The sequence below is a fragment of the Aphis gossypii genome, unplaced genomic scaffold, assembly GCF_020184175.1.
Source record: "Aphis gossypii isolate Hap1 unplaced genomic scaffold, ASM2018417v2 Contig00246, whole genome shotgun sequence".
NCBI lineage: Eukaryota > Metazoa > Arthropoda > Insecta > Hemiptera > Aphididae > Aphis > Aphis gossypii.
Window position 1 is genome coordinate 67,015 of NW_026083037.1, and position 27,405 is coordinate 94,419.

The 27,405-nt window shown below is 27.7% G+C and overlaps 1 protein-coding gene and 3 pseudogenes across 1 annotated transcript; 3 read left to right on the forward strand and 1 right to left on the reverse strand.

Moving 5' to 3' along the window:
* Window positions 1-2,243: 2,243 nt before the first annotated feature.
* On the forward strand, window positions 2,244-6,567 carry LOC114130656 (uncharacterized). The gene is made up of 11 exons (XM_050208600.1): window positions 2,244-2,284; window positions 2,369-2,482; window positions 3,420-3,540; window positions 3,677-3,916; window positions 4,012-4,182; window positions 4,258-4,468; window positions 4,609-4,809; window positions 4,896-4,982; window positions 5,112-5,308; window positions 5,368-5,819; window positions 5,885-6,567. The coding sequence occupies exons 3-10, from the start codon at window positions 3,488-3,490 to the stop codon at window positions 5,564-5,566; spliced, it is 1,359 nt and encodes a 452-aa protein (XP_050064557.1). The 5' UTR covers window positions 2,244-2,284; window positions 2,369-2,482; window positions 3,420-3,487; the 3' UTR covers window positions 5,567-5,819; window positions 5,885-6,567.
* Window positions 6,568-10,393: 3,826 nt separating this feature from the next.
* On the forward strand, window positions 10,394-15,632 carry LOC126553434 (uncharacterized; annotated as a pseudogene).
* A 3,116-nt stretch (window positions 15,633-18,748) lies between these two features.
* On the forward strand, window positions 18,749-21,161 carry LOC126553431 (putative nuclease HARBI1; annotated as a pseudogene).
* A 598-nt stretch (window positions 21,162-21,759) lies between these two features.
* On the reverse strand, window positions 21,760-23,195 carry LOC126553435 (uncharacterized; annotated as a pseudogene).
* Window positions 23,196-27,405: the final 4,210 nt, after the last annotated feature.

The window sequence follows — 27,405 nt, forward strand, 5'->3', positions numbered from 1 at the left end:
CAGAACATTTTCATTTAGCTAACAAGTTAAAAAATCAGCATGTATTTTTCTCTAAAATGAAAATGAAAGTTAAGTTGGCTACTCAACTATTAAGTAAGTCAGTTGCTGATGCATTATTTTTCTGTCAGAATAATTTGAGCTTAAAAGATTTTGAAGATTGTGATGGTACTATACGTTTTATAAGAATAATTAATGATGCTTTTGATATACTTAATTCAAGAAATATCAAGTCTACTGGTAAAAAAAAAGCACTTTGTTAATTCAATTTTAGTGAAATCGAAGAATTTAAAAATAATATTTTTTCATATTTTGAAGGTTTAAAATATCCAAATGGAGAACTTCTTTTAAATTCACAAAGAAAAACTGGGTTTTTGGGTTTTTTAATATGCTTTAATAGCCTAATAGATTTAAAAAACACAATTAATAGATAATAATTATATTGAAAGTTTACCTATGTATAGATTGAGTCAAGACCATTTGGAGCTTTTTTTCGGATCTGTAAGATCTCTTGGTGGTTGCAACAACAACCCAACTGCTAGACAATTTAAAAGTGCATTTAAAAAATTTTAATTAGGTCTGAAGTTCGTGAAAGTGGTTTGGGAAATTGTATTCCTGTTGAAAATATTATGATTTTAAACTGTGTTTCTACTTCTCATAAGAATCCTATGGATATAATAAATGATACAACATTTGATGGTACATGTGAACATTTAAAACCTGAAACTAATGATAATAGTATAAATGATATTAATATTTTAGATCATGATTATTTATATACAAATAACCACTTAAATTACAATCAATTTGTTAATGAGTGTGTTGTATATATTTCTGGTTTTGTTGTTAAAAAGTTACTTGTACAAATAAAGTGTGAAATGTGTACCACTGTACTGGTAGGATCCAAACAGTGTCATCTAAACTCTCTTATAGCTCTCAAAGATCGTGGAGAAAAATTATATTACCCTTCTGATGATGTTATTATTATATGTTTAAAAACAGAAAATATAATGAAACAATATCCAGATCATAATAAATTTCAAATTATTAACAAAACTTTATCATCGTTTACAACTAATACCCCTTTTAAAACGTTATTAAATCATCAATATGACAATGATCCTTTATCTAGTCACCTTATTCTTTTAATTAAATCAGTAATTTCTATTTATTGTGACATAAAAATAAAATATAACTGTAAAAAAACAAGTGAAAATTTATCTTTAAGGCATTGGTACAATAAAATGATTTTGTTTAAAGGGCAATAATATTGTTATTACTATTATTATATAATTTTATTCTTTAGTATTAAGAATTACCTACCTATTATTACTATTATAATTATTTGTACTGTAGGTACCTATCATATTATTATTCAATATACATTTGCATGTATTATTATTTTTATTATTTGTACTACTTATATACTTAATATTTATAATTTAATAAACATTTATGTGTATTATTATTATTATGTACTAAAAGTTATTTAAAATTCTCACCTCTCCAGACTCCAATTAGTTCTGTTGTGTTAATGATTAGTATTTTTATAAACAATTGGTAGGTATTATTATTTTTTTATACTATTTAATTTGTGAATAATATCAAATATCAATACTACGCCATGATATAGGTAATTACTAATTAGTAATTAGGACAATTAGGTAATTGTTAATTATATAAAATATAAATATATTATTTAATATAATATGTACTAAAGACAGGACAGGTAGTCATGTCACTAATTAAAGTACAATAAATATTGTACTATACTTTACATACAATAAAATATTTTTTGCAGTTTGGCTACCTTGATTTGTTTCCATTTGGGCTTCTTTTTATTTCAATTAGGGCGCCTCTATATACTCTATGCGTCCGCCGGTTCGGCCCGCAGGCAATACTGTACTCCCCGAATATATTGTATCATCCCACAAAACGACGATACTGACCTGCCCCACCAACGAAAAAAAGCTCCGCCGCCGACATCGACCGGGATGGGTACAGTTGGGCCAAAAGCCGTTCTCTTACAAATGATAATGGGAAAAAGAAAAAGAATAAACTCATACCAACATTACCAACCGATAAAAATGTCAATGTTCAAAATAATAATTTAATATCAGTTTTAGTGCCAGCCTGTAGTGTGAACTTTTTTATTTTCTCTATCACCTGTTGATTAATCGTCTAATTAATTAATTAATTAATTAATTAATTCAAATTCAAATTCAACCGCCAAATTACAAAAAAATGGCTTTTAATGCACTACTCGACCACGATTACTTACTGAGTAGTAAGTACTATTTATTTATATATTACAATTTTATTGACTTTATAACTCTCAAATTAAATATTCACATGTTTTTTATTGGTTCAGATAATGAAGAATATATAGATTTGGAAATTGTAATAGATGAAGAGGATGAAGATTTAGACGTTATTGCTGAAGAGGAAGAAGATGATTTAGATGATATTGAAGATGAAAACAACGGTATTTTATATAACATTAAAAACATGTTTAAACATCTTTATTAATCAAACATGGTTTTGTTTAAAACAAATGATTTAAACAACATAAAAAAAACAGTTGTTTAAAACAGAAAAACATAATTTATGTGCATATAACTTATAATTTATAAGTTCATACTCGCAAATCCTATTTTTTTTTTTTTTTTTTCATAAACAAATTTGAAATTTATAAATTTATAATAATAATTTAACTTATTCAAATTACTAACAGTATACTACTTTACTTCTATGGTTCTATTACTTCTGTAGTTGTGTAGGTAATATATTTGTTTAATTTTAATTTTTAATACCTACTTCATTTACAAATTATAACACAAACTTGAAACTTATACAACAGAATTATAAAATATTAAAATGTATTGTTTAATGTATACTGTTTAGTCATAACAGTTAACACTTAACAAGTCATAATGTAATGCATAAGCTATATAGAAATTAGAAATAGAATTATTAAAATTACATACCAATAAATAAAATAAAAATGATAAAATAATTTATAAATTAATATCAACTTGATAGGTAACATAATATTTTAATATCATAATTTCTTAATTATTTGTTACAAGTGTTTAATAATTATAAAATATTAAAATGTATAAATTGTATAATTGTATAATATAAAAAAAAAAAAGATATTATAAATAAATAATTTTTTTTTTAAAATAAATTACTTATTTTGTTTTAAACTCGATTAAATCATGTTTAAAACAGTTGAAAAAATCATTTTAAAAAAACATGTTTTAAACAATTAAAACAGTTTTTTCGATTTTTTTTAAAAATCATTTTTTTAATCAACACTAATTATATTATAATATACTCTAATTCTATATGCAACAATATCTATAACGATGCTATGATACAATTGGTAACTAAATTAATATGACAATATGAATCTTTAGATATACAACGCCAGAGAGCAGAAACCTTCACAGTTTTACCTGGTGTAAGGTTAAACTCCAAAGTATTTATGGACAATCTAAAATACAGATATTACAAAAATGGTGCTAGGAACAATAAAACGTAAGTACAAGTACAACTGATACTTCTGACATTTAGCACAAACCGATGTACTAATCTACACAGATCTTAATATAAATGCTTCATCATTTACTTATTTAATATAATATTAGTTATCATATTACTATTACCTATGTAGATATTTAGTCTGTGAAAATCAGAAGAATGTCGCTGAATTTTGTCCATCAACAGCTTGGGTTAGGTCTGAAGATGTTATAAAAGGTAATGGTACAATAATGACCCGACTCCCACACAACCATTTACCTCCGAATGTGGACATTCCAATGGTTCATTTAAGGCGGTCTATTGGTTTGGCTGGAACGAGTACTGGCAATTTAGCTACCTCTATTAGGCAGATATATAACCAAGAAGTAGTGTTGTAAGTACTTTTTGGATTAATATTTCATGTTTTAATTATACAATTCTTATTAATAGTGTATTATAGTTTTAATTTAATAACTATAAATGTCATAGGAATCCTGAAGGTGCACATGATTATACTCATTTACAGTCCAGGTCGAGCCTCAATAAAATGAGACGTCGTCGACGCCCAGTAAATCCCAAAACAATTGATCAGTTGGCGCATATCCTTAATGAACCAAAGGCTATGCCTTATGTTTCAACCCTGCAGCGCCCATCATCAAGGTTTGTAAATTTTATGTTACAACTTCAAATGTATGTTTTCTTTTTATTATATTCATATACTATTCTATTATTTAGATTTTTCCAACATGATTTTCCATTAATGGTAGATGGAGAACAATTAGGAGTTATATTTGCAAATACTGATGCAACTGAAAAATATAGGGGAGAACTACTTCAGTCCATCACCATAGCTGGAGTAGATGGAACTTTTAAGACTGTTCCAAAAAATCCAACCGATTTGAGAAAGGGCTGCCTACTTACTTTCCATATAGTGTTCAGAAATGTGGTAAGTTAGGTTTTTTGTAAATAGATATTAATTGTGTATGCACTTCTTCTTCATCTGGCTCTTAATATTCTCTAAGTGTTCACCGCCATCCCTCCATCATGTGTATACATTTAAAAATTGTATATGATTGTTCTATTCAGTCTTTTCCAATGGTGTACGCATTGACCACAAGGATGACCCAGTCCACTTATGAGTCTTTCCTCAGAATTGTACAACAAATTTTACCACTGAACTACAACAGACTTACTATAATTACTGATTATGAACGAGGTTTAATGAATGCTGTGAGGATAATATTTCCGCATACCAAGCTTCAGGGATGTTGGTTTCACTACTGCCAAGTGAGTAAAAATAAACTTATGCTCTGTAATTTTTAATGAATTGTTTTATTATTATTAATGTATTGGACTCAAATCAAATTATGTAGTCTGTTATCCGGTACTGTAAAAGAAGCATGCATAGTCTATTCGATCTATTCCAAACTACTGTCGAGGCAGCTACAGTTTTACGCATGGTAATATTATGATTAATTATTCTTGTTTTTGTTTCTTCTCCACTACATCCAACCATCTTTTTCTGGGTCACCGCCCGTCTTTTTCCCGTTGGCTTTTTGTCCAGTTTAACATTGTGTTTTTGGTTTTAGGTGTTAGCTCTACCCCACCTTCCTGCTGAAGCCCAAATAAATTGTCATTTTACAATGTTTGATGGGTTTCAAACAATTGTAGATTATGTCAACGTCCAACAGCCAGTAACTCGAGAGCGCTTACAACCATTTTTATTTGGCTACATACAGAACTTTTGGCTTACAGAAATAGGCGCTGTAAACATAAGTGTCTTTGGGTTAGAATTCTTAAAACATAACATAACAGATTAGTGTCATTTGTTGTAATTCGTTTTAGGTCAGAGATTCGTACCAACAATTATGTTGAATCATTTCACGCCACACTGCTGACACAAATTGGAAAACACCCCAATATCTGGGATTTCTTGCGTATATTAATTTCATTATATATTCATGTTTGTGAATACTGTTTTATTAATACATATTATGTATTTGTGATTCTATATGTGAATGGGTATCAATGGAATATAATATAAGGTAGGTATATCAGGTAGGTACCTATTATATATCATACCAAATCAACAAGTACCCTATGAAGACTTGTGGATGCAGTGGTGCACTGATATGTTGGGTGATGGTGTTATTTGTTGCACAGTTATTAATCAACTATAGCAACAAAGTATTTAGATTCTTTGTATTAATTGAAGACTTACTGTTATTCTAGAGAAACTATTGATAATTGAAAACCAATATTATTTGGAAATAGACCAAGCTCGCAGGAATCTCCAGGTGATTCTCTAAACAAAATATATAGAAACATAGTATATTAGTTATAAGATTAAATATGATTTCAGATAAGATGTCATCTATCTAGAGTAGATAGATCAGAAGTCACCAGCAAAATACAAGGGTACATAAATCTGTTAAGTGCGAATGGAGATTTACTAACTTTTTTGAGAACAGCAGGCCATCTGATGGATGGTTATTACAGAAAACAAGTTCGACCTCAATAAAAGATATTATTTGTATTTCATTAGAGTGTCCGTGTTTTTATGTAATCATTTTTATAATAATCTTTATATTTTTATTAGGATCGGTAATGAATGTTTGACAATTGCAAGTTACTTGGTTAGTTGACTTGTAAATAATTTATTTATATTACTTTTATTATTTATTTAATTTTTATACAGAATCATGACTTGTAAAAATAATATAACTTATACTACTTTTTTTATAATATTATTTATTTATTAATATTTTTATATTCAGACTTGTAAATTTATACCACTTTTATTATTAGAACTTTTAATTTTTATACATCAAGACTTTTTACAATTTTTACCTACTGTACAGCAGAGCGACATCCACTTACCCACCTTTTTTATATTAAACAGTTATTACTTATTTAATATTTTACTTATTATTTAAAAAGACTAAAGTGTTAAAATTGTTACTATTACCTATTAAGTATTACTATTTACTATTGTTACTTTTTTTACATTAAACATTAAACATTAAACATTTATTTTATTTATTATTTAGAAAAAAAACAAAAAGAGTAATTTATGTTTATTAAAATTGTTAATTATTAGGTACTTTACTTGTTGACTTTGTTATCACTTTTGAATTTAATTTATATTATTTTTCTTATTTGTATTAATAAGATTCAATTTTCAAATGGGAAATGGACAATGGTTGAGTAATCAAGTTTAAATTGTATGTATGTAATTTCAAATTTGCATATATTTTAATACAGGATTTTATACCATATAAAATGTGTACAATACCGACATACGGTATAATACAAAAAAATAATATACCATATTTAAATACAATAGTATTACATATTATACAAAGTTTAATACACATAATACAAGGTATAATACGGTATAATACAAAAAATAAATAAAATACCGTATTTTAACTTCACTATGTTTATATAATTAAACTTAAGTAAGTAAATAATATGTATAACTATAGTATAGCCATAGTAAAATAATCAAAGTCAAAAAATTTAAATCTATAATACGTTAAAAAGTAACCACACTTAACCAAAATCTAAACATGTTAATTTAATTTATTGGATATTATATTTTACCAAAAAAATTTAATTGTTCATCTATTTTATTTATTCTAATACTATTATTATTATTCTATTATTTTGGATCTAATTGGCCCACCATCGCCAAAAACTGTCCTCATTTCTGTATATTTTAAATAGTCATACAAGACTCCATAAAATCCCAGCCAAAAAAAATGTTTTACATAACTAACTTTCTTATTCCTTTTCAAACCACGACCTTATCCATCTCTTTGGCAAGACTTACTCCCCCCCCCCCAACTACCAAACTACAACTTAACCCATACACTACATAACTTGGACAGACCTTTAAAAAACTAAGCTTACCCTAGGACTTAGTAGGACTAACCTTACCCAACTATCAACAAAAAACATCCATCCACTAACATAGTAAACGGCATAGCCACCCCCACAAAGCAAAATCGACTATGCATAATATTGTTGTACTATAAAATATAAAATACCTGTTTTGTATCGTCTGTGCATTGTCCAAAGTTCCCATAGTGGCTTTTCGGCATACTAACAATTAACAAATAGAATAGTGAAGGTGAAATACTAAAATGTGAGTTCTGTATTTATATAATATCATGTCCTAAAGATTAAAAGATTAAATTTAAAACCACTTAAATAACTCACTGTTATCGGAACTTCAAAAATGTAATAAATTTGGTTATTATTGTATTGTTAGAAATGTCAAATGGTTTATATAAAATATTTTAATGACTTGGATAATAATATAATATTATATTATACGGGTTAATAATATTGGCTATTTATAAATTTATAAATGATAATAATATAATATAATGATAATATAATAATATAGGGATTTTAAGTTTTAGTGTTGGTAACCATGGTCTAAAAAAGTTTTTCTTTTTTTTTCTCAGCTCTTATCAGTTGTAAGAGAACGGCTACACACTCGGTACAGTTCGGCCTCGTGATAAGGAATTTTCGATTATTCAGAGTTCGAACACTAACCTCAAAATACAAAAATTCAAATTATTACCAACTATTCGACATTGTAAACAGTTCAACTACAATTTTTGAGTATTAGAATTCCTCAGCCTGGTCCCCAGCACCGGATACATTATTTATTCGTCCGTTAAAATTTCAAATAGCAAATAATCGTCTATAATAGTTTTAACGGTCATTTTACGTTTGTCGCTTTTATTAGGAAGTTGGTATTTGGTTCATCTTAACGTAAGTAAAACTTATATTTTTTTAATTTTTACCTTAATAATATGTTCTTAGATGAATTATTGTTTGTAATATATCTTTTTATTCTTATTGTTTATTAGATAATATTAAATATTTCTTAATAGCATGTGAACTCCTAATTAATAAGTTTTTCGACTAGGAAGTACTACATTTACGTAACTATAGACTCAAATACCACGTTTTTGTAAAACAATTTCAACATAATTATTTATTTGTATTTTGTACATTAACAGCTTAATATATATCATTATACTTATAAAGTAAATAATTTCCTTATTTTTACAATGTAAATAATATAATACTTTACATGTTACAAATAACACACTTCAAATTTCCATTAGGTGTTATTAAATTTAAAATTAACCCTCATAATCTTAAAAAAACTATTATTATTAATATAATTAGCTTAACATAAGTTTATCCAACTACATTAAACATTAAATATATTGTCATTCTATTATTTTAAATCAAAAATTATTTTTCATGCTCTGTTGCTCATTATCTTTTTACTTATATTCTTTAATATGTATTAACCAACATTATTATATATATTAATTATTGTTGTTATTATATTGTTTAGGCTTTTAATATTTTTATGAACACAGCCAATGGCTTAGAAGTGTCTAACAACTGCAATTTAATTTTGTTTATCTTATAAATTGTTAAACTATAGTTGGGAAATAAATAAATTAATATTATTATTGTTATTTTATATTGATTAATAAAGATCATAATGTATTATTTTAAAACTATCACTAATCACTTAGTTTTTCTGTTGCCACTATCTAAATTAAATACCAGTGCTTTTGGTCATCATTACTTGAACAAAATTCTGCAGATTGATTGTTACAATGTTTAAATATTCTAATTTTCTATAATTACAGATTTGAAAATACTGAATGCTGCTTACAAAATCTCTTCAAATATATTGAATGCAGTAAACACCATGGATCTTGTTGTGATGGTCATTGGTTGATGATAGCTATTTTGATGACATCTTGAAAATTTGCAATACTTAACTTAACCATAACTTTGTCTTTTTTATTAAACAGTTACACATATTTTTATGAATATTTAATAACTATACAGTTATTCTGTTTAGGAAAATTGAATATGTCTGAAAATTGCATGGCAGTTATGGCTGGAAGAATGTGCAATGTTGTTAAATAAATATTTATAAAGCATATCAAATAACTTAAAACTTTTTCTTATTAATAATTCATGAATTATTAACTGTGGAAGACACTGAAAATAAGATTAACAATTAATCTCTATTTTTATTACCTAAATTATGTACCTATGTGTTCTAACTGAAATAGCTTCAGTTTATGTAAAGTGAATAATTATGAATGAATTATTTTAAGAGTTGTTAATATTATGTAAATGTAACAAAATAAATAATTATGTTAATTAGATATTTTATCATATCTGTGAATGACTGATACTAATACAAATTTTTTAATTTATTATATAGCCTGATATATCTACCATTTACCTGCCACTTACCTACGAGAAAAAAAAACAGTTTTTTTTAAGACTAACTTCTGCGATTTTACTGTAAGTTAAAGAAATAAACGGTTTTTCTCAAGACCAATCTCTGTGACTTGCCTATAAGTATATATAAAAGGTTTTTCTTAAAACCAACCGACTTTATATTTATACATATATTTCTTTTGTTTGTTTAATATTTTTTTAAGTTTTGCTTAGCATAGTAAAATGGCATTGAGAGATCATGACTATGTCATTCCAGCCAATCACGAAGAAGTCGGTGTTCCAAATTTCAACCTCTTCCTACAAGACCACAACTACGCCCAACGTCCTGCTGCCATTCAGATTCAAGAAGAACAAGAAGAAGATCAACGACAGGCAGAAGGAGAAGATCAACCACAGGCAGAAGAAGGAGAAGATCAACCACAGGCAGAAGAACAAGAAGATCAGCCACAGGCAGAAGAACAAGAAGAAAATCAGCCACAAGAAGAAGGAGAAGAAGAACAACAACAACAAGCAAAAACATATAGGACAATCCCTGGCATTCGGCTCAACTCAAAATTTTATGTTGATAATTTTGGATTTAAATATTATAAAAAAAAGTTACTCATCAATAGAATAACTTTGGTTTGTGAGCGTCAAAAAAATCCCAATCGTCCTGTATGTCATGGTTCAGCATCTATCAGTAGAAACGAGATGGACAACCAAATTTTGATTGTAGTTCCACACAATCATGAGCCGAATGAAATTGATTTAAATGTGCCATTCCTGAGGAACGCTATTGATCGGACAATCACAACCCCATCAATTCGAGGTCTCTATAATAGCGAAATAATTAGGTAAGTTAATTAACTTAATTATTGTGTTGAAATACAAATACATAAATTATGCTAATTATATGATAATTTTTTTTAACTTTTGGTAGGCATCCCCAGGCTGCCATTCGCTATACATTCCTCCAGACACAAGCCAGAACAAAAAGGATGAGACTATCGAGACGCCCACAATTACCTCAGGACATGCACGATTTTGCAGAAATGTTGAGAGACCCCCGGAATGCAAATTATGCCTCAACATTCCAAATTCGTTCAACTGCCTTTTTCAATCAAGAATTGAATGTAAATGGAGTAACTGTTGGAATTATTTTTGCGAATACTTCGGCAATTGAAAAGTATCGTGAACAGTTGGCTACAGTAGAGATTGTCGGAATAGATGGTACGTATAAGACGCTACCTCAAGTGCCAATGGACTTGCGATCTTTCCTGACATTTCAGATTCTCTACAAAAGCGTAGTAAGCAATTGTTTATAGTTATATTATTTGTTATTACTTATAACTATGCTCTAAATATATATTTTTTTTTACAATTTAGGCGTTTCCAATGGTCTTTGTCCTTTTGGGGAGTGAGACAGAGGAAACGTATTGTGCGTTATTCGCTGTGATAAGCAATATTCTACCTTTGAATTAAGATGGAATCCTTTTGTTACTGATTATGAGCGTGCTCTTATGAATGCTGTCCAGCAAATCTTCCCTAACAGTAACTTACTATGCTGTTGGTTCCATTATACCCAGGTAATATAAACAAACACATTTTGTTAATCATTTTTGTCAGATAAATTTAATGATATTTATTTTTAATGTTATAGTTATAGTTAGATATTGTTACCGAAAAGTGAATGGTGTCTTGAACTTGGTGAAGAGGCATGATGTAGCAGCTCGTATTTTTAGAATGGTAAATTTGATTTTCTCTTTTACAAGTTAATATTATTGTATTTCAATTATATTTTATATTTCGGGTACTAGCATTGCCTCATCTACCGGCTGAAAGGGGTCATCCGGGGTGCCCTAATTTTTGTATGGAAGATGGATTAAATACGATTGTTAATTATACCTTACAATTTCCCGAAATTAATGAGGTTATGAATCGTTTCCTGATGGACTACATTTACCATATTGTTTTTTGCAAATTGGTCCACGATTTTTAAGTGTTTTTGGTCAAGATCACCGGACCAACAATTACTTAGAATCCTTCCATGCAACGTTGCTCACTCAAATTGGATGCCACCCTAATATTTGGGACTTTCTTCGTGAGTTATCTTAGTTGTACTGACCATACTATGTTCTCTATGTTGCATTATCCCATAAATGTTTGTGTTATATGTATGTATTATGTGTTTTATGTTTGTGTTATTGTTAGGTACATGTTTAAAATAATCGACAGTGTAACATCAATTCTTAAAAACAAAATTATTAAGTGTCATCAATATTTGTATTTAATTTAATAAATATTTTTTTTCTATTTGCTCTATCTTTTTATTATTGCTTTCATAAGCTTAACCTGGTGTAAAATTTATTTAACACCATTATAGAGATTAGGTTAATATGTAAATAGTAGTTGTGTTGTGAATATTTGTGCTTTGTTAATGGTGTGCAATTAGGGTGACAATCGATTGTATAGAAAAAAAAAAATTTTAATATTTCTTTTTTCCCACCCACCTAAAATGTTTATTTTGATATAATATATATTTTATGAAAGTTATATTTCATTCGGTTGAAATTTAGAGGTCGCGCAACACTTTTATTTTCCGAAGCTATTAATAGCATAGATATCGCAATTTCGCTCGTGTTATCGGCGGTTACTCGCCGATTACACATCATTCGTAGTACACCGGCTCACACATTAACATTGTTATATTAATGAATATTATTTTATCGTACTATTTTACTCATATATTTTATTGGTATCGTCTCGTGTATGTTGTGCCGTCAATACACAGTACGTCAGTAGCCAGTTCGTACATTCGAGTTTTTATTGGTCTTTTTGTTTACTAATTTAAATGAATATTATTACATTTTTATATAATATATTTAAGATATTAATATAATATGTCTAGCACTAGTAAAGATAGTGGAATTTGGTTAATTGGGGGGGGACACTTGAATCCATCACTGGCAGTAAACTTCCGTCTATTAAACAAATACTTCAACGGTTTTTTCATTTGCACAAATACGAAAAAATGTCTATTCAATCTAGTGCTACAGTTACAGCAAGGGAAGTTGGTGCTTTTTGGGAAAAAGCTAAAATTCCCACGCAAAAAGAATGCCACGTTATTGAAAAAATAAAAAAAATACACTGTAAGTGGCAGAGTATTAAAAAAAGTGCTTCCCGACGAACATCAAAACAATTAGAAGCGGAATCTGTTTTCGTCAGTGACTTTGACAATTTATTTGACATTGCTCATAAAAATGCTTTAAATCTCATAACTATAAAAGAAGACAAAGATTTTCTTTTTGCTTAGAGGGAGAAAGGAAGACGTGGAAGTATGGGTCCAATTGATATGAAACTTTCAAAAAAAGAAGAGCGAACCAAAAAGCGACAGCTTCAAAATGAGTTGAAAAAAAAAAAGAGACTGAACGTTTAAAAAAAGAGGCACACATATCAAATTTAAATGATAATAATATTGATTGTGATGATTCTCAATGCAGCAGTAGTGATAATGATGAGTTGTATGTACCCTCCAGCAAAAGGTTAAAAAAAAATAATAGACCCACGAAGGTTAATATTTTAATTAATTCAAATATTGTAACTTCTAGAGTAGCATCTGCTCTAGATAGAACAAAAGTAAGTGACCGAAATGCAATGTATGTTTTATCCACTACGGTACAATCATTAGGGCATAATATACATGGAAAATTACTTCCAGATTTAACTTCAAAAGATAAAGTTGATCGCCTGGCAGTTATAGTATCAGGGGATGGTATTATGAAATTACTTGGTGTGCCAACAATTCCAAATGGAACGGGGAAGCCCAAGCAACTGCAGTGTTTGTGTTACTTGAAGAATGGAGTTTAATTAAACGCATTCATTTTATGTCCTTTGATACAACAGCAAGTAACAGTGGAGTAAAGGCCGGTGCGTGTGTACTTCTTGAAAAAAAAATGAAAAGAGACCTCCTCAGTTTAGCATGTCGACACCACATACTGGAACTTATTATTGAGAGTGTATTTAATGCGTTAATGGGAGCTTCAAGTGGTCCTAATATCAAAATATTTCAACGATTTTCAGAAAAGTGGAACGAAATTGACGTAGAAAAATACGAAAGTGGAATAATTGAAGATACAGTAGCTAGTAAATTAAATCCACAAAAATATGTTCTTGTCAAGTTTATCAATGACCAGTTAGCGACATTTCAGCCCAGAGATGACTACAAGGAATTGCTGCAACTTTCCCTAATATTTCTAGGAGATGAAACTGCTAAAGATTTTAAAATTCGTAGACCTGGAGCTTTACATCGAGCTAGATGGATGGCAAAGTTAATTTATAGCTTGAAAATTTTCTTATTTCGATCGCAGTTCAAACTAACTGCTAGAGAATTATCTGCACTTGAAGCCTTCAACGTTTTTGTCATACAAGTTTATATTAAGTACTGGTATACTGCTTCTAGCGGAGAACTAGCTCCTTATAACGATCTTAATCTTTTAAAGGAACTCGACAACTATAAATAATCAAATATAGTTATAAACGACGCGGCTTCCAAAAGCTTCTCAAGGCATTTATGGTACTTAAGTGAGACACTTATTGGATTAGCCTTTTTTGACAGCAAAGTGACTTCTGAGATGAAAGTTCATATGGTTAAATCATTAGAGAAAAAAGGAGCTGACTTTCTTTTACGGCGTATTACAGTTGAGACGAATGCAGTTCAAACAGTACAATTGTCAGATTTTGTATCTAAAAATACCCTAAAGTTATTTACAGCCTTGGATATCCCCCAAGATTTCTTAAATCAGAATCCAGATACTTGGGAAAATAACAAAGATTTTGTTGACGGTTGTAAAAGGGTTCAAAATCTGAAAGTAGTAAATGATGCAGCTGAACGTGGGATTTCGTTGATTCAAACTTTCAATGGGATAATCACCAATCAAGAAGAACAAAAGCAGTATCTTTTGCAAGTAGTTGAACAACACCGACAGAAGTATCCAAATCCAAATAAATCTACAATCGATGATTGACAGTTTGTGTGATGATTTTTTTTTGTACAATTATGATGATCTATCTATCTATCTACTTTTTATATTATTTTTAATATTAATACATATTTTTTTTTATTGATACACTGAAATATCTATTATATTTTTAAAACAAGTTGCGCAACCAGTAAAAATTGAAATTTTTTATGAACCTTGTTATTAGATTGATAAACAATTTAAGCTGGTGGGACTTTCAGAAATAAAATTTATTTTTTTTATTGTCACCTTAGACTGTGCATGGTACCATGCTTGTTGATAAATAAGTGTCGCTTTTAAAAGTATCTCTAGCATGGCAAATTGTTTTAAATTATCATTATTGTCAAAGATATTATATTTTTAATAATAATATTTATGTTTATTTATATTTTAAACAGAAAGACTGACTATTGTGGAAAATCAGTTCTTTGTAGAATTTCAACAAAGCATCAATAATCTCATGGTAATTGTTTAATTATTATCAATATTTGAATAAAAATAATTGCTGTTTTGATTGCGGTTGAATAATATCAACTGTATGTATTTATTTTTTTTAGATCAGAGATGGCACTTCCAGATCTGAAAGAGAAAATTCAACAAGGATTATTGCAGAATCTGTACAGCAACTAAACAGAGACGGTGATCTGTTGATGTTTTTGAGGAGGACTGGTCACCGAAATGATGGCTATGTTCAACAACAAATTGGAGCCTATCCCTGAGTATGTTGTAAATTTTCTACTTGTCCACTTACGAAAAATAAATAAGCTATGTCATTAATTGTACTTATCACTGTAGGAGGTGTGTTATTGTTGGGTCTGGATCAACTAAACAGCCTATTTCTCATGACCGATCTATACCACACACATATACTCATATACACACCTTACACATCATTACACCACATAGCTCACTAGTATTTGCGCGGCGAACCTAACCACTGCTAGTTGAACTATAACACTATTACACATAAAACATACAGGTCGGTTGGTGTTTGATATGGTGCGTGTTAACATTTTATTGCTGGATACGCAGCGCTTACCATTTTCCCCATGAAACTGTTCAAGAAGTTAAGAAATAAATAATATTTTATATAATAACCTTAAGATCTACTTACTACACATAATGTTATTTAAAATAAATGTATTACTTTTTTACAGAAAACAATCAATGCGTTGAAGAGTTCAAACAGTGAAGATACTGAAAAATTCTCAAATATTTTTATTTCACTATCTGATGTTATAAATCGCAAATACCGCATATATCCAGCGAGGGCATCTGAAGCAGTAATAAAGATAAGTTTGTTCAACTATATTAATAAACAATAATTTTACTTGTTGCTTCCTAACATCACATTGTTATATCTCACTATAGGTATCTTGTTAATTATGTTTTAGAGAAAACCATTTTCTGGCTCAATGATTGGGAAATCAATGTTATATGGGTTTTGTGTCGCCTATGGATTCAACAAATTATTTATTGCAAACGTGTGGTTTTTAAATATGTCAACAAAACAAGATGAACCAAAATTCTTTGGAGGTAAAATAACTTTTGAATAGTTAATATAAATTCATATATTAATGTTTATACTTCAATTGTAGCAATCTTACGGTACACTATGCCAACCTATTGGTCCAAATGATCAACCTACATCCTTCTTGCAAGTTTATAGACTACTGCTGGTTTATTTAACAATAAAGGCGCCTAAGACGAGACACTTCCAAATTCTTAAAATATTATGTTACAATGAGGATGAAACAATGTATATTAGTACAAAACAAAAAAGCTGTTAGTTGCTGTAAACATCATCTAACTATTCAAGAACTATATTTCTGTTGAATTATTTTATTTAGTAAAACGTTAAACATTTTTTCAAAAATATAATAGTTATTAAGAGAAAAATTGTATAATTAAGAAGGTATCATACCTATTACATTGTTTTTAAAATATGATTTGGAAATTAAAAAATAATGTTATTTTTATTAATATTAAAAGTGAATGGCCATAAAAAAAACTGTGTTTTAAGTATTATATTTATTATATTATTTTTATTATATAAGTAGTATATTTTAAGTATTTTTAAATAACAGTATGAATGTGAATCACATACTTTTTGCTTCTGAAGGGCTTTATAACCCCTAACAATTTACAGGTGAACTGACACATAATATGGTATAAGGTATGGTTTATAAATACGAATCATTAAACTTTTAAACACATCAATGAAAAGCTTACAAAACATGCTGTAGCCCATATGGATAGCTGACTAAAATAATCAATGTATTGATGAGAATTCTTGTTTCAATTTTTCAATCTTAAGATATAAAAATTAAACTATTTATATATATTTTTTACTATAATCAATTTGAACATTTTTAAGGTTTTGATAAATATTGTCATATTTGAATTTAAGATATTTATAAAAAATTATAAATAAACAACAAAAGTTTTTTTTAAAATTTGTAATCTGTGTCTTGGTTCTATTTCAAAAATATTAATGAACATAACAGCTAACAGACTTAATTAATATAATCAGGCTATCTGATCTTTTTGGAAAAATGAAAAACTGATCCTAGTGTAGAATCCCTCAGAGAACAAATCGACCTCTATGCAAAATATTCGTTCGGCCAACGGTTTACCGAGAAAACCGTCATAGATAGTAAGTAGTTAGTAAAGTAAGTTATATGGAAAATTTCAATTACGAGCTGAGTATTTTTAGTAGACTTCTGATAGATTTGAGGCTCTGCTGGCATAATGCAGCGTGGGCCATTACAAAAATTGAATGTAACAAAACAAATTAATTGGTCAAGTAATTATTGATACTTACCAATGATATCGATTCAATTTTTATCTTAATTTGGCTCTCTTGCACATCTGCAGCTGTATCAATGTTTATGTCACGATTCTGTAAATGATTATGACTTATGATTTATATATTGAATGATAATATAATGAATAATTTCTATATGAAAGAATTTTGCAAATTGCATTAAATATTTCCCAAAGGTATAGAATCATTTACAAATAAATTTAAATTTCAACTAATTTTAAGCAACAATTTGATCCAGCACCATCTAGTGTAAAGCATTGTCATAAATTATAAAATTGTATGATACTATATTTCGGAACTTATTGCTAATTTTGACCTCACACATGAATTATCAAAAATATCAAAAAATAGTATTCAATAAAACTCATATTGGTAACACACATTTTATCCATAACCTAAAATACAATAAAATAAAATAATAAAATCTTTAGGCATACTGAAAAAAATAATTTTAACGTTTATAGAATTTAATTTGAGAAATCCGTTTAACTTATTAATGCTTTGATATTCGTTCAGTTTACTGCTACTGGGCAATTTCTTAAACCCAACAGTAAAACCAGAAGTCAAACGAAATTTTATCTCAATTTCACAATACCCATAACGGTCATAATCGATAATAACATGATTGATAAACAATACTATTTGATAAAATAGTGCATCCTATCTTCACTCCCGCCGGAACACGGAAAAAGAGATAAATAGAATGACCACTCACTGCAAACATACTTAAATAACGATACTACTGATACTACTGGTCTATTCTCGAATGTAACGTAAGAAAAGTGAACGACCAAAGCGTACGTAAACCACCATTTTTACGTAGTATATTAAAAAACCGTATTCTTGAATTTTTATCGTACATACGTATACGTAATTATTCGTAGTTCTCTTACGGTTACTTATCCACCATACGAATAGAGTGTTCGTACGTTTTATTATCATTATCTATCTGATTTTATTGTTTTAATCAAAACGTATTTACACCTACCAAACAATAAACGTTAATTAAAAGTTTAAAAGTTTAAATTTGAATCATTTTTTCAATTCAATTATTTATTCGTTATTTATTTACCTACCTGTAGTGTAAACCCCAATTTAAACGATGGCTTTTCAAGAATTTGAACAAATGTTAATGTTACAGCAATTAGAATTTGTAGAGTTAGACGCAGTAGATAATCATCCTCGTCGATTTTACCAAGCTCAAAGTGTTTTTGAAGGTTCGTTCAATATATTATGTCCTTTTTACAAAAATTATAATTAATTTTAAAGAATATTTAAAATTTATTTCATATTGAATATGGTACCTATTGACTATATTCATTAAATAAATTATATATATATTACGGCAGTAAAATAAATATAATATTTTAGCGGCTAGATTTTTGACGTTATTTCCCGGGAAAAGTTAAGAATTTAAATAAAATCAGCACTGTAACTACGGTTGTTTGGGACCCTAAACACAGCCTTTATTTAATTGTTAATTATTATTGCTCTTATTTAATTTTAGAACTATCTGATAAACAGTTTATTAAAAAATTCCGCCTAAGTAAAGGGTTGGCTGGTGAACTCATTGAAGTATTAACGCCTTATATGTCTGAACCAACAAGAAAATCGTCAATTTCAATAGAAAGAAAGGTATAATTTAATAAGTAATTTTTCTACGTTTAAAGTAGGTGTAGGTATAGTACCTAATAAAAATTGTCAATCAATTTGATGTACAATTTTAAATTATTAATAGGTTTTGACAGCATTGCGATTTTCTGCAAGTGGATCTTATCAACTTGATATAGGAGATAACAGGTCTTCAGGCTTTAGCCAAGCTTCTGTGAGTCGATGCATAGCTGAGGTCACTGATGCAATGAATATATCTGATGTTGTCAAGCGTTACATCCATTTCCCAGATAGTTTTGAAAAACTTAATACTATCAGGAGAGGGTGAATATTATACCTAAATTATTTAAATATCAAGATTTAAGGCATTAGGTACTGGCATGGGGGGTCTACATAAATACTTTATTATTTTAATACCTATATAGGCTATAACTGTAATTAAATAATCACAAAAAAAAAATCAATTTAAATGATTTAATACTTAAATATGGGTACCTAATATAATATCGGTCTTCACTTATACGACATACCTATGTCCTATATCCATAATAACTGAATATCAATTACCTATACAGTTATACTAAAAATGTATAACTGTTTAATAATAATATTTAGATTTTACGAAAAAACTGGTGTACCGGGAGTTATAGGTTGCATAGATTGCACCCATATAGCAATTTTTCCACCTAATTCTAATGGACTATATCCGGAGCATATTTACGTGAACAGGAAAGGATATCACAGTATAAACACTCAACTAGTAAGTAATAAAAATAGGCACTAAAGTAACCTTATAATTAATACAGTAATAAATTTAGTTTAAATCATAAACAAATAACAATAAATATAAGTTATGAAAAGCTTGAATCTTATTAAAATAAAACAGATACCTTTATTTTTGTACATTCAAAAATAACTTTTTGTATACATGGGAAATTCATAAAATTATTATTTGTATGTTGTAACTGAAATAATTACACAAAACACTATTTTTTATTAACTAAATTTATTATTGACGTGTAAAGTGTAATACTTACCTACTACTTACCTAATACTTACCTGGTAGATAATACTTTCTTGAATACTATATACTATTACTTTAACATTTCATTAAAAAGTATACAATTCAAGGTTTGTGATTCAGATGCTAGAATTTTAAACGTAAATGCTAATTTTCCTGGTAGTACTCATGACTCCTATATATGGCGTCAAAGTTTGTATCAACGTACATGGAAAATTTACATAGTAATGGTCATTCATCATATTTTCTCTTAGGTATAAATTACCAATCTTCTCTGTAATTGGTATAAGATACATTTTATATATTCAGTAAAATATCTTCTGTTGGTGATTCAGGATATCCACTAAGATCTTGGCTTTTAACGCCACTAAGTGACCCAGTGCCAGATTCTCCTGATGCTGGTTATAATAATTGGCATACAAGTACAAGGTCAACAATTGAAAGATGTAATGGTATTCTGAAAATGCGCTTTAGGTACATATTCTTTTTAGGCTAAATAAATAATGTATAAATAATTCAAACATTTATTTTATTAAATTATAATTAGATGTTTACTGAAACATAGAGTTTTGCACTATCACCCAGAGAGAGCATCAAAAATTATTATAGCTTGTACCATTCTCCATAACATGTGCATTAATGAAAACATACCTGTTCCAATAAATGAACCTGATGATCCTGCAAATGTCGACTTTGGAATGTATGATGCACAAATTAATCCTGACCCTGAAGTAGGTCAACATTTAACAATTGGTCGTCGTATGCAACAACTGGTCATACGTTCATATTTTACAAGACATTAAAATAAAATCTAACATTAATAAAAATCTATTAAAAATGTCATTATTTTTTGTTATATTATGTATTAATACATTTTATAACAAGCATGCAGTGTCTAATACTGTTAAAAACAAGTAAGCCCCTTTACCCCTTACTTAGTAATAAACAATGTTTCTTCAAATTTGTGTTTTTTATTCTAATTATTTGTTTTTATACATATTATGTTATTATTAGTATTATAAAATAAAATTTATTAATATATTATTAACATTTAACCAGTGTTGGGTAAATTACTTTAGAAAACTATTAAAATTATGTTACTTTTACATTCAAAAGACAAAAAATAAGGCATTATAAATTAAGTTACTTTTTAAAAATGAATTTTAAAATCAGTCCATAATGACTAATAATATATAGTAGGTATATTATTATTTGTATTACCCAACACTGTATTTAACATATATTAATATATAATTTGAACTGTTAATTCAAAAATAGTTAAAATCATCATTAAATTATCTTAAATATTCTTTTCAAGCATACAATTTAGACATTCAAAGCTACCAACCCTAAAAACATATAAACTCAATATTTTTATACTCAAGCACCCGATAATAATTAATATTAGATAAAAACCAAAAAGTCAAGGTAAGAAGATTTTAATAAAAAAAAACATATAAAGCATAATAGTTAAGCAAAGAAGAGAAGAAGAAAACAAATAAACAATTTTAAATAAGCGCTTAACAAGCAGTTAAATTTTATATCTACTTTCCAGACTTTGAGCAATACTCGTTAAAGCTTCAGCTTTTTTTTCCTCAGCTGCAGCAATTCTTTCCAGCAATATTAATTTTTTTTCATAATAATTGGCCTTAATTTTTGTTTTTTTTTGGCTTATAGCAGCAAATGATTTTGTGGCAGCAACAGTATTCTGCAAGTTGTTCATTTTTGATTTTTTTTTACCGCTATATACATTTCTATGAACAAATTAATTTAATTAATTAGAAAATATGTATACGTTTAATATTTAATTTACATTTTTAAGTAAGTATGTAAGAACATTTTATTATAATTATTAGAACTATACAAACCTAATTGATGGTTGTGATACGGTTGGGCCATTTGTTATAGGGTCATTAGCACAATTATCATCAACCACTTTATTTATATCTTCTACACTAGATAAAAGATCTTCAAGTCCTTGAGTCAAGCAACTGAGATAAAAGAAATAATTTTAAAAATTACACTTATACGACATACATTTATATATTTTTAAATATAGCAAACCCATCATTCCACATATTATCATCTGAGACATCATTTATCATAGCAGGCATATCATTGACCAATTCTATATTTGACTCATTTAAGCTTTGTGTTGATCTTTTGTACACTATAAAATTGAATAGTTAATATTAAAATAATTAATAATATACAATTTAATCTAATAATTAAATAAATGTTATTTGTTACCAAATAATTTAATATTGTTTGTTCTTTTAAAACACCTATGGAAATTTAGCATTTTGTCTCAACAAGAATCTAACTAAAATACAATTTACTATAATACACAAGATTAGTATTTAACATAACATTAGCAACTACATTAGTACATTATTAGCCTACATAATAAACTTACAAATGTGGTACAAAAAACGAAATATCAGCAGTGCTTTCTTGCACTGAACTATGTCCTTCAACTATTGTCGGACCGATCAGTTCCAATATCTTATTTTCAAATTCACTAAACACTTCTAAATCTACTTCTCCACCACCAGTTTTATTCTTTTCCTTTCTGTTACACCCTGCCTTACTCTTAACATTTGTTTTTAAATCACACCATGTCTGAGTAAGCAAAAAAAAAAAAAAATAATAAAACTATTAAAAATCATTACACAACTATATAATACAATTACAATATATTATTATACATACCTTTCTCCACTCACTCCAAGATTTATTTGGACCAACTTCAGAGTTTAAAACTTCTGAAATTCTTTCCCACAGCTTTTGTCTTTGTTTTACTGTAGACTTCGAGGTATTTTTCCCAGACACCAGTTCTGGATAATACCATGACGTCTACTAGTAATTTTTTTTGTTTATCTGTAGTATTCGGCTTTCTGTATTTTTTCGTATCCATTGTAGAAAAACGAGTAAAACAATCAAATAGTACAGTAAAACCAAAAAATGTAATAAAAAAATAATAGAAAAACAAGGAACAATTTACGATGAGTTAAAGTTTTACTGCTTAGTAAGCGTCAATCAGTAATCATTAATAATTATCAAAGAAAAAAATATTGAGCCAATAATTCATAATTATAGCTATTATCATTACCATTTACCACATTTATTCTAAAATGCTGTGCCATGACTACGCCGGTCGGCTGTAATAACGTACAAAATATTTCAAAAACCCACCAAAACTTTGATAAGATTGACATTTTACAGAGTTACCAACTACACTTTTAATGATTTGTACGTTCGATTTATTCGTATACGAATTGGTCGTTTAGATTACTCGTATGCTGTTCAAGAATACGAGATAATGAACGTAGACGAGCAAAGGTTACGAATTGCTCGTATACGAGTAATTATGTATACGTTTATTCGATCTTTTCGAGAATATGTGGTTTACTACACCATTCTCACCAAACAATCGATATCTATATTAATTATCAATTGATTATGGTTTTAATCGATAATCGAATTAATCGATTTTTACCGAAATATTCGATTTATTGTTCATAATATTTCTGTTTTTTTTTTTTTTAATTAATAATAATATACAAATGCTATAATAAAACAACTAAAATATCATTGATCAAATATTATATATTATATTGTATAATTTTTTTAATTTATTTAAGTTTATTAATTGGTAATTATACATAATAAATACATATTAATATAATTTATATTTCTATATCAGATTGACTAGTAAATTACAAAATAAATATTTTTTTAAAACAATATGGTGTATAGGTAGTATAGTAAATGATTATAATAAACAGAAAACATTTATTCATTTTAAAACAAAGTAAATCAACAATTTCTATGTATTTAGAAAAATAATTCATAAATACAGATAGGTACAATTAATGTAAAATTTATGTACTTGGATTCAGGATTTAAAGACAAAACTAAAGTAGTTAAAGGTCTATTCACACATTTCTTTTTTTTTTTAGTTACACATTTTTAAAGCTTATTGTTCATAGTACCTACCTGATTTTCCTTTTATAAATATTAGGTATTCTGTGATAGTGTGATATATTTTTTGTATAATGTATAATTTGCATTTTTAAAACTATCTCGTGTGTGAATAGACCAATTAATAATGGACATTAATTCAATATTAAATTATCGAAGGCAATAAACACATTAGTTATCAATAATTTTACTAGAGTATGAACAAATTTCCGTAATGCAAATTTTTGCAGAATTTGGGTAAGGTCATACCTAATAAAAAATATTAACACTTAACATGTCCACTACCCTAGATAAATTAATAACAATTAAATGAACATTAAACATACTTTATAATATCTATTCTAGATTACAACATATTTTTAGGGCTATGGATGTTTTAAAAAATTATTAATTTTTATACTTTTATTTGAAATTATGTTAATTTTTAATTAATATTTTATGCTATAAAAATCTTTCTTCCTCAACACGATATTCATGTTACTTTATTCTTTTTTTTTTATCTAATTTGCTTATTGTAATTATTGTGTACAGATTGTAAATATTGTCTTTCTTAATAAAAAAAAATCTTTTAATATTGCATAAAAATGACACTATCATATAAAAAAAATTTTAATTTGCCAATTTAGGTTAATAAAAACTCCATAGCCCTAATTATGGAAAATAGTAAATCAATAACTTAAACTAATTATTTAAACATACAATTAACTAATAATATAACAATCAAAAAATTGTACATATGTAGAAATAGTTGGTCTTGATGCTGCGATGTTTTTTTTTTATCTGAATGCAACTAAAAAACGACATTAAAATAATTATAGAAGTGATTTATTCTACATATAAAAAAAAAAATATTTATTCATACTTATGAAGTTATCAGCTGAGATGTACTTTGCTGTGACTAACCAAAATTACGAATTGTATTGTAATTGTTCATCCAATGTTGTTATAGATATTTGAATTAAAAGTTAGTACTACTAATTGCAGTTGAAATTTGAAAGAAAAAAATTAATTTTCTAAAAATAAGCAAAAATTATGATAAACATCAAATTATTTATTTTATGAAAAAAAATTCATACTTACATAATAAATTATTTAGCTTGTTTAAAATTAAAATATAATATGTAAAGAAATATGGATATTTTATTCTTTATAGTCATCAGATACCAGTAGACAGTAAGCAATGTAAATTTGCATTAATTGCTGGTCAAATTGAGCTGCCTAGTCATATAGTTCACTGTATTTTTTGATTAATTATATAAACTTTACTTATTGCCATTGAAATAAAATTAAAATATTAGAACCATAGTTATTAATAATAATATGTATAAATCATTTAGTAAAAAAATGCAATTCTAATATATTAATTTTAGATTGAACTTACCAATAAATTATACAAATAAAGTTGTCGGCAAAGTATGAAATCTGATTCCCATATACATAATAATATTGCTGATTGGACAGAAGTATATTTTTAATTAAATTCAAATTTATTAACCAAATTACAACATTAAAACACTATCAAAAAGTATAATAGGTATGCTGTATGCATTGGAATAATTGGCGCAAACTTTAAATTTATATTTTAAATGATACACATAATTTAGTATTTGTTTAAAACGTATTCTTTGGTTAAACATTTAAAGAATAGTACTTAATTAATTAATGATTAATATTCCATATTTGATAATGGGAAAATAACATTAACGATTAATCAAAAACCACATGTTTTAATAAACAGTTTGCCGGAATGCCGGCATTTATTATCGTTTATCTACTAATACGTGATAAGACCTTATACCAGGAATCAGTAACCAGTGCTTTATTGTGTAACCATAATTATAAATTGTAAAATGTTATTTTTATACTTTATAGCTGATACAGGCATACAGCCGCACTGCAGCAATGCTGGATAGTCGTTCAATGACACTCGGTAGCTGGTGTTCAGGTGGGAGTGAAGATATGATAGATTTGGGACGCTTTTTTTTTATCTAATATTATTGTTTATCAATCTTGTTATTATCGATTATGACCGTTATGGGTATTGTGAAATTGAGATAAAATTTCGTTTTGACTTCTGGTTTTTACTGTTGGGCTTAAGGAATTGCCCAGTAGCAGTAAACTGAACGAATATCAAAGCATTAATAAGTCTTAAACGGATTTCTCAAATTAAATTCTATAAACGTTAAAATTATTTTTTTCAGTATGCCTAAAGATTTTCGTTATCGAAAATAGGTATTGCCATTTGAAAATCGAAAGTGGATAGTGTTTTATCAAGTAAGGGAGGAAGTTAAAATTATCAAAATTGTAACAAAATGTAAAATAGAAAAACCTAGAAAGTTTAAAAAAAAAATTATTTTAAAATTCCTAATACTTCCCGAAATATTAATTGGTTCACGATAAAAAAATCACCCTGTATAGATATAGATGAGTGTATTAGCGCCGACAATAATTATAAAATATATTATTATTGCGACTAATAGCAACCAAACTAAAATATAAAATAACTAATATTTCCATCAAAATCTTAAAATGTGTATTTGAGCACCTCCTGGGGTTGGGGTTATGACTTTTTTAAAATAGCCAATGTCCTTTGTCAGTATCTAAACTATAAAAGCACCAAATTTAATTTGAATCGGTTCAGTAGTTTCGGACCCTATTAAATACAAACAATCAAACCTTTCTTCTTTATAATAATAAGTAAGTATAGATAAAAAATATATTTTAATGGTATTCATTATAACATACTTTACTTACTAGTTAATATTATGTTTTAATGTAATTTGCACAATTTCCCGTAAGTAGGATGCGACACAGAAAAAATGAATTATGCAAAATCAGTCAATCAGTTTACTGTTTTATATATATAGATTATACATATTGTATTTTTCTTCGTTGCCATTACGGCAAATAGTCATTGGTGGTTTATTATTTTAATAATCTTTCGATTTGTCGTTTGCGACTGTAGTCACACATAGTCACACGATCTGTAACCAATCCACACAACACACTGAAATCCATCTAGTTTTATAATTGGTCTTTTCTTTGTCATCACGCACATCACTTCAGGACTCCACCGTCAAATCGTCAAATTATGCTTCCCGCGACAGACCTACAGCACTCGCCGTGGTGTGTGGGAGGCTGCC

Excerpts from the sequence above, each read along its gene's own strand:
- LOC114130656 (XM_050208600.1), top strand. The coding sequence starts at position 3,488 with ATGGACAATCTAAAATACAGATATTACAAAAATGGTGCTAGGAACAAT. Across the intron at positions 3,917-4,011 it reads TATAACCAAGAAGTAGTGTT|GAATCCTGAAGGTGCACATG; the intron begins GTAAGTACTTTT and ends TAAATGTCATAG. Across the intron at positions 4,183-4,257 it reads CTGCAGCGCCCATCATCAAG|ATTTTTCCAACATGATTTTC; the intron begins GTTTGTAAATTT and ends TCTATTATTTAG.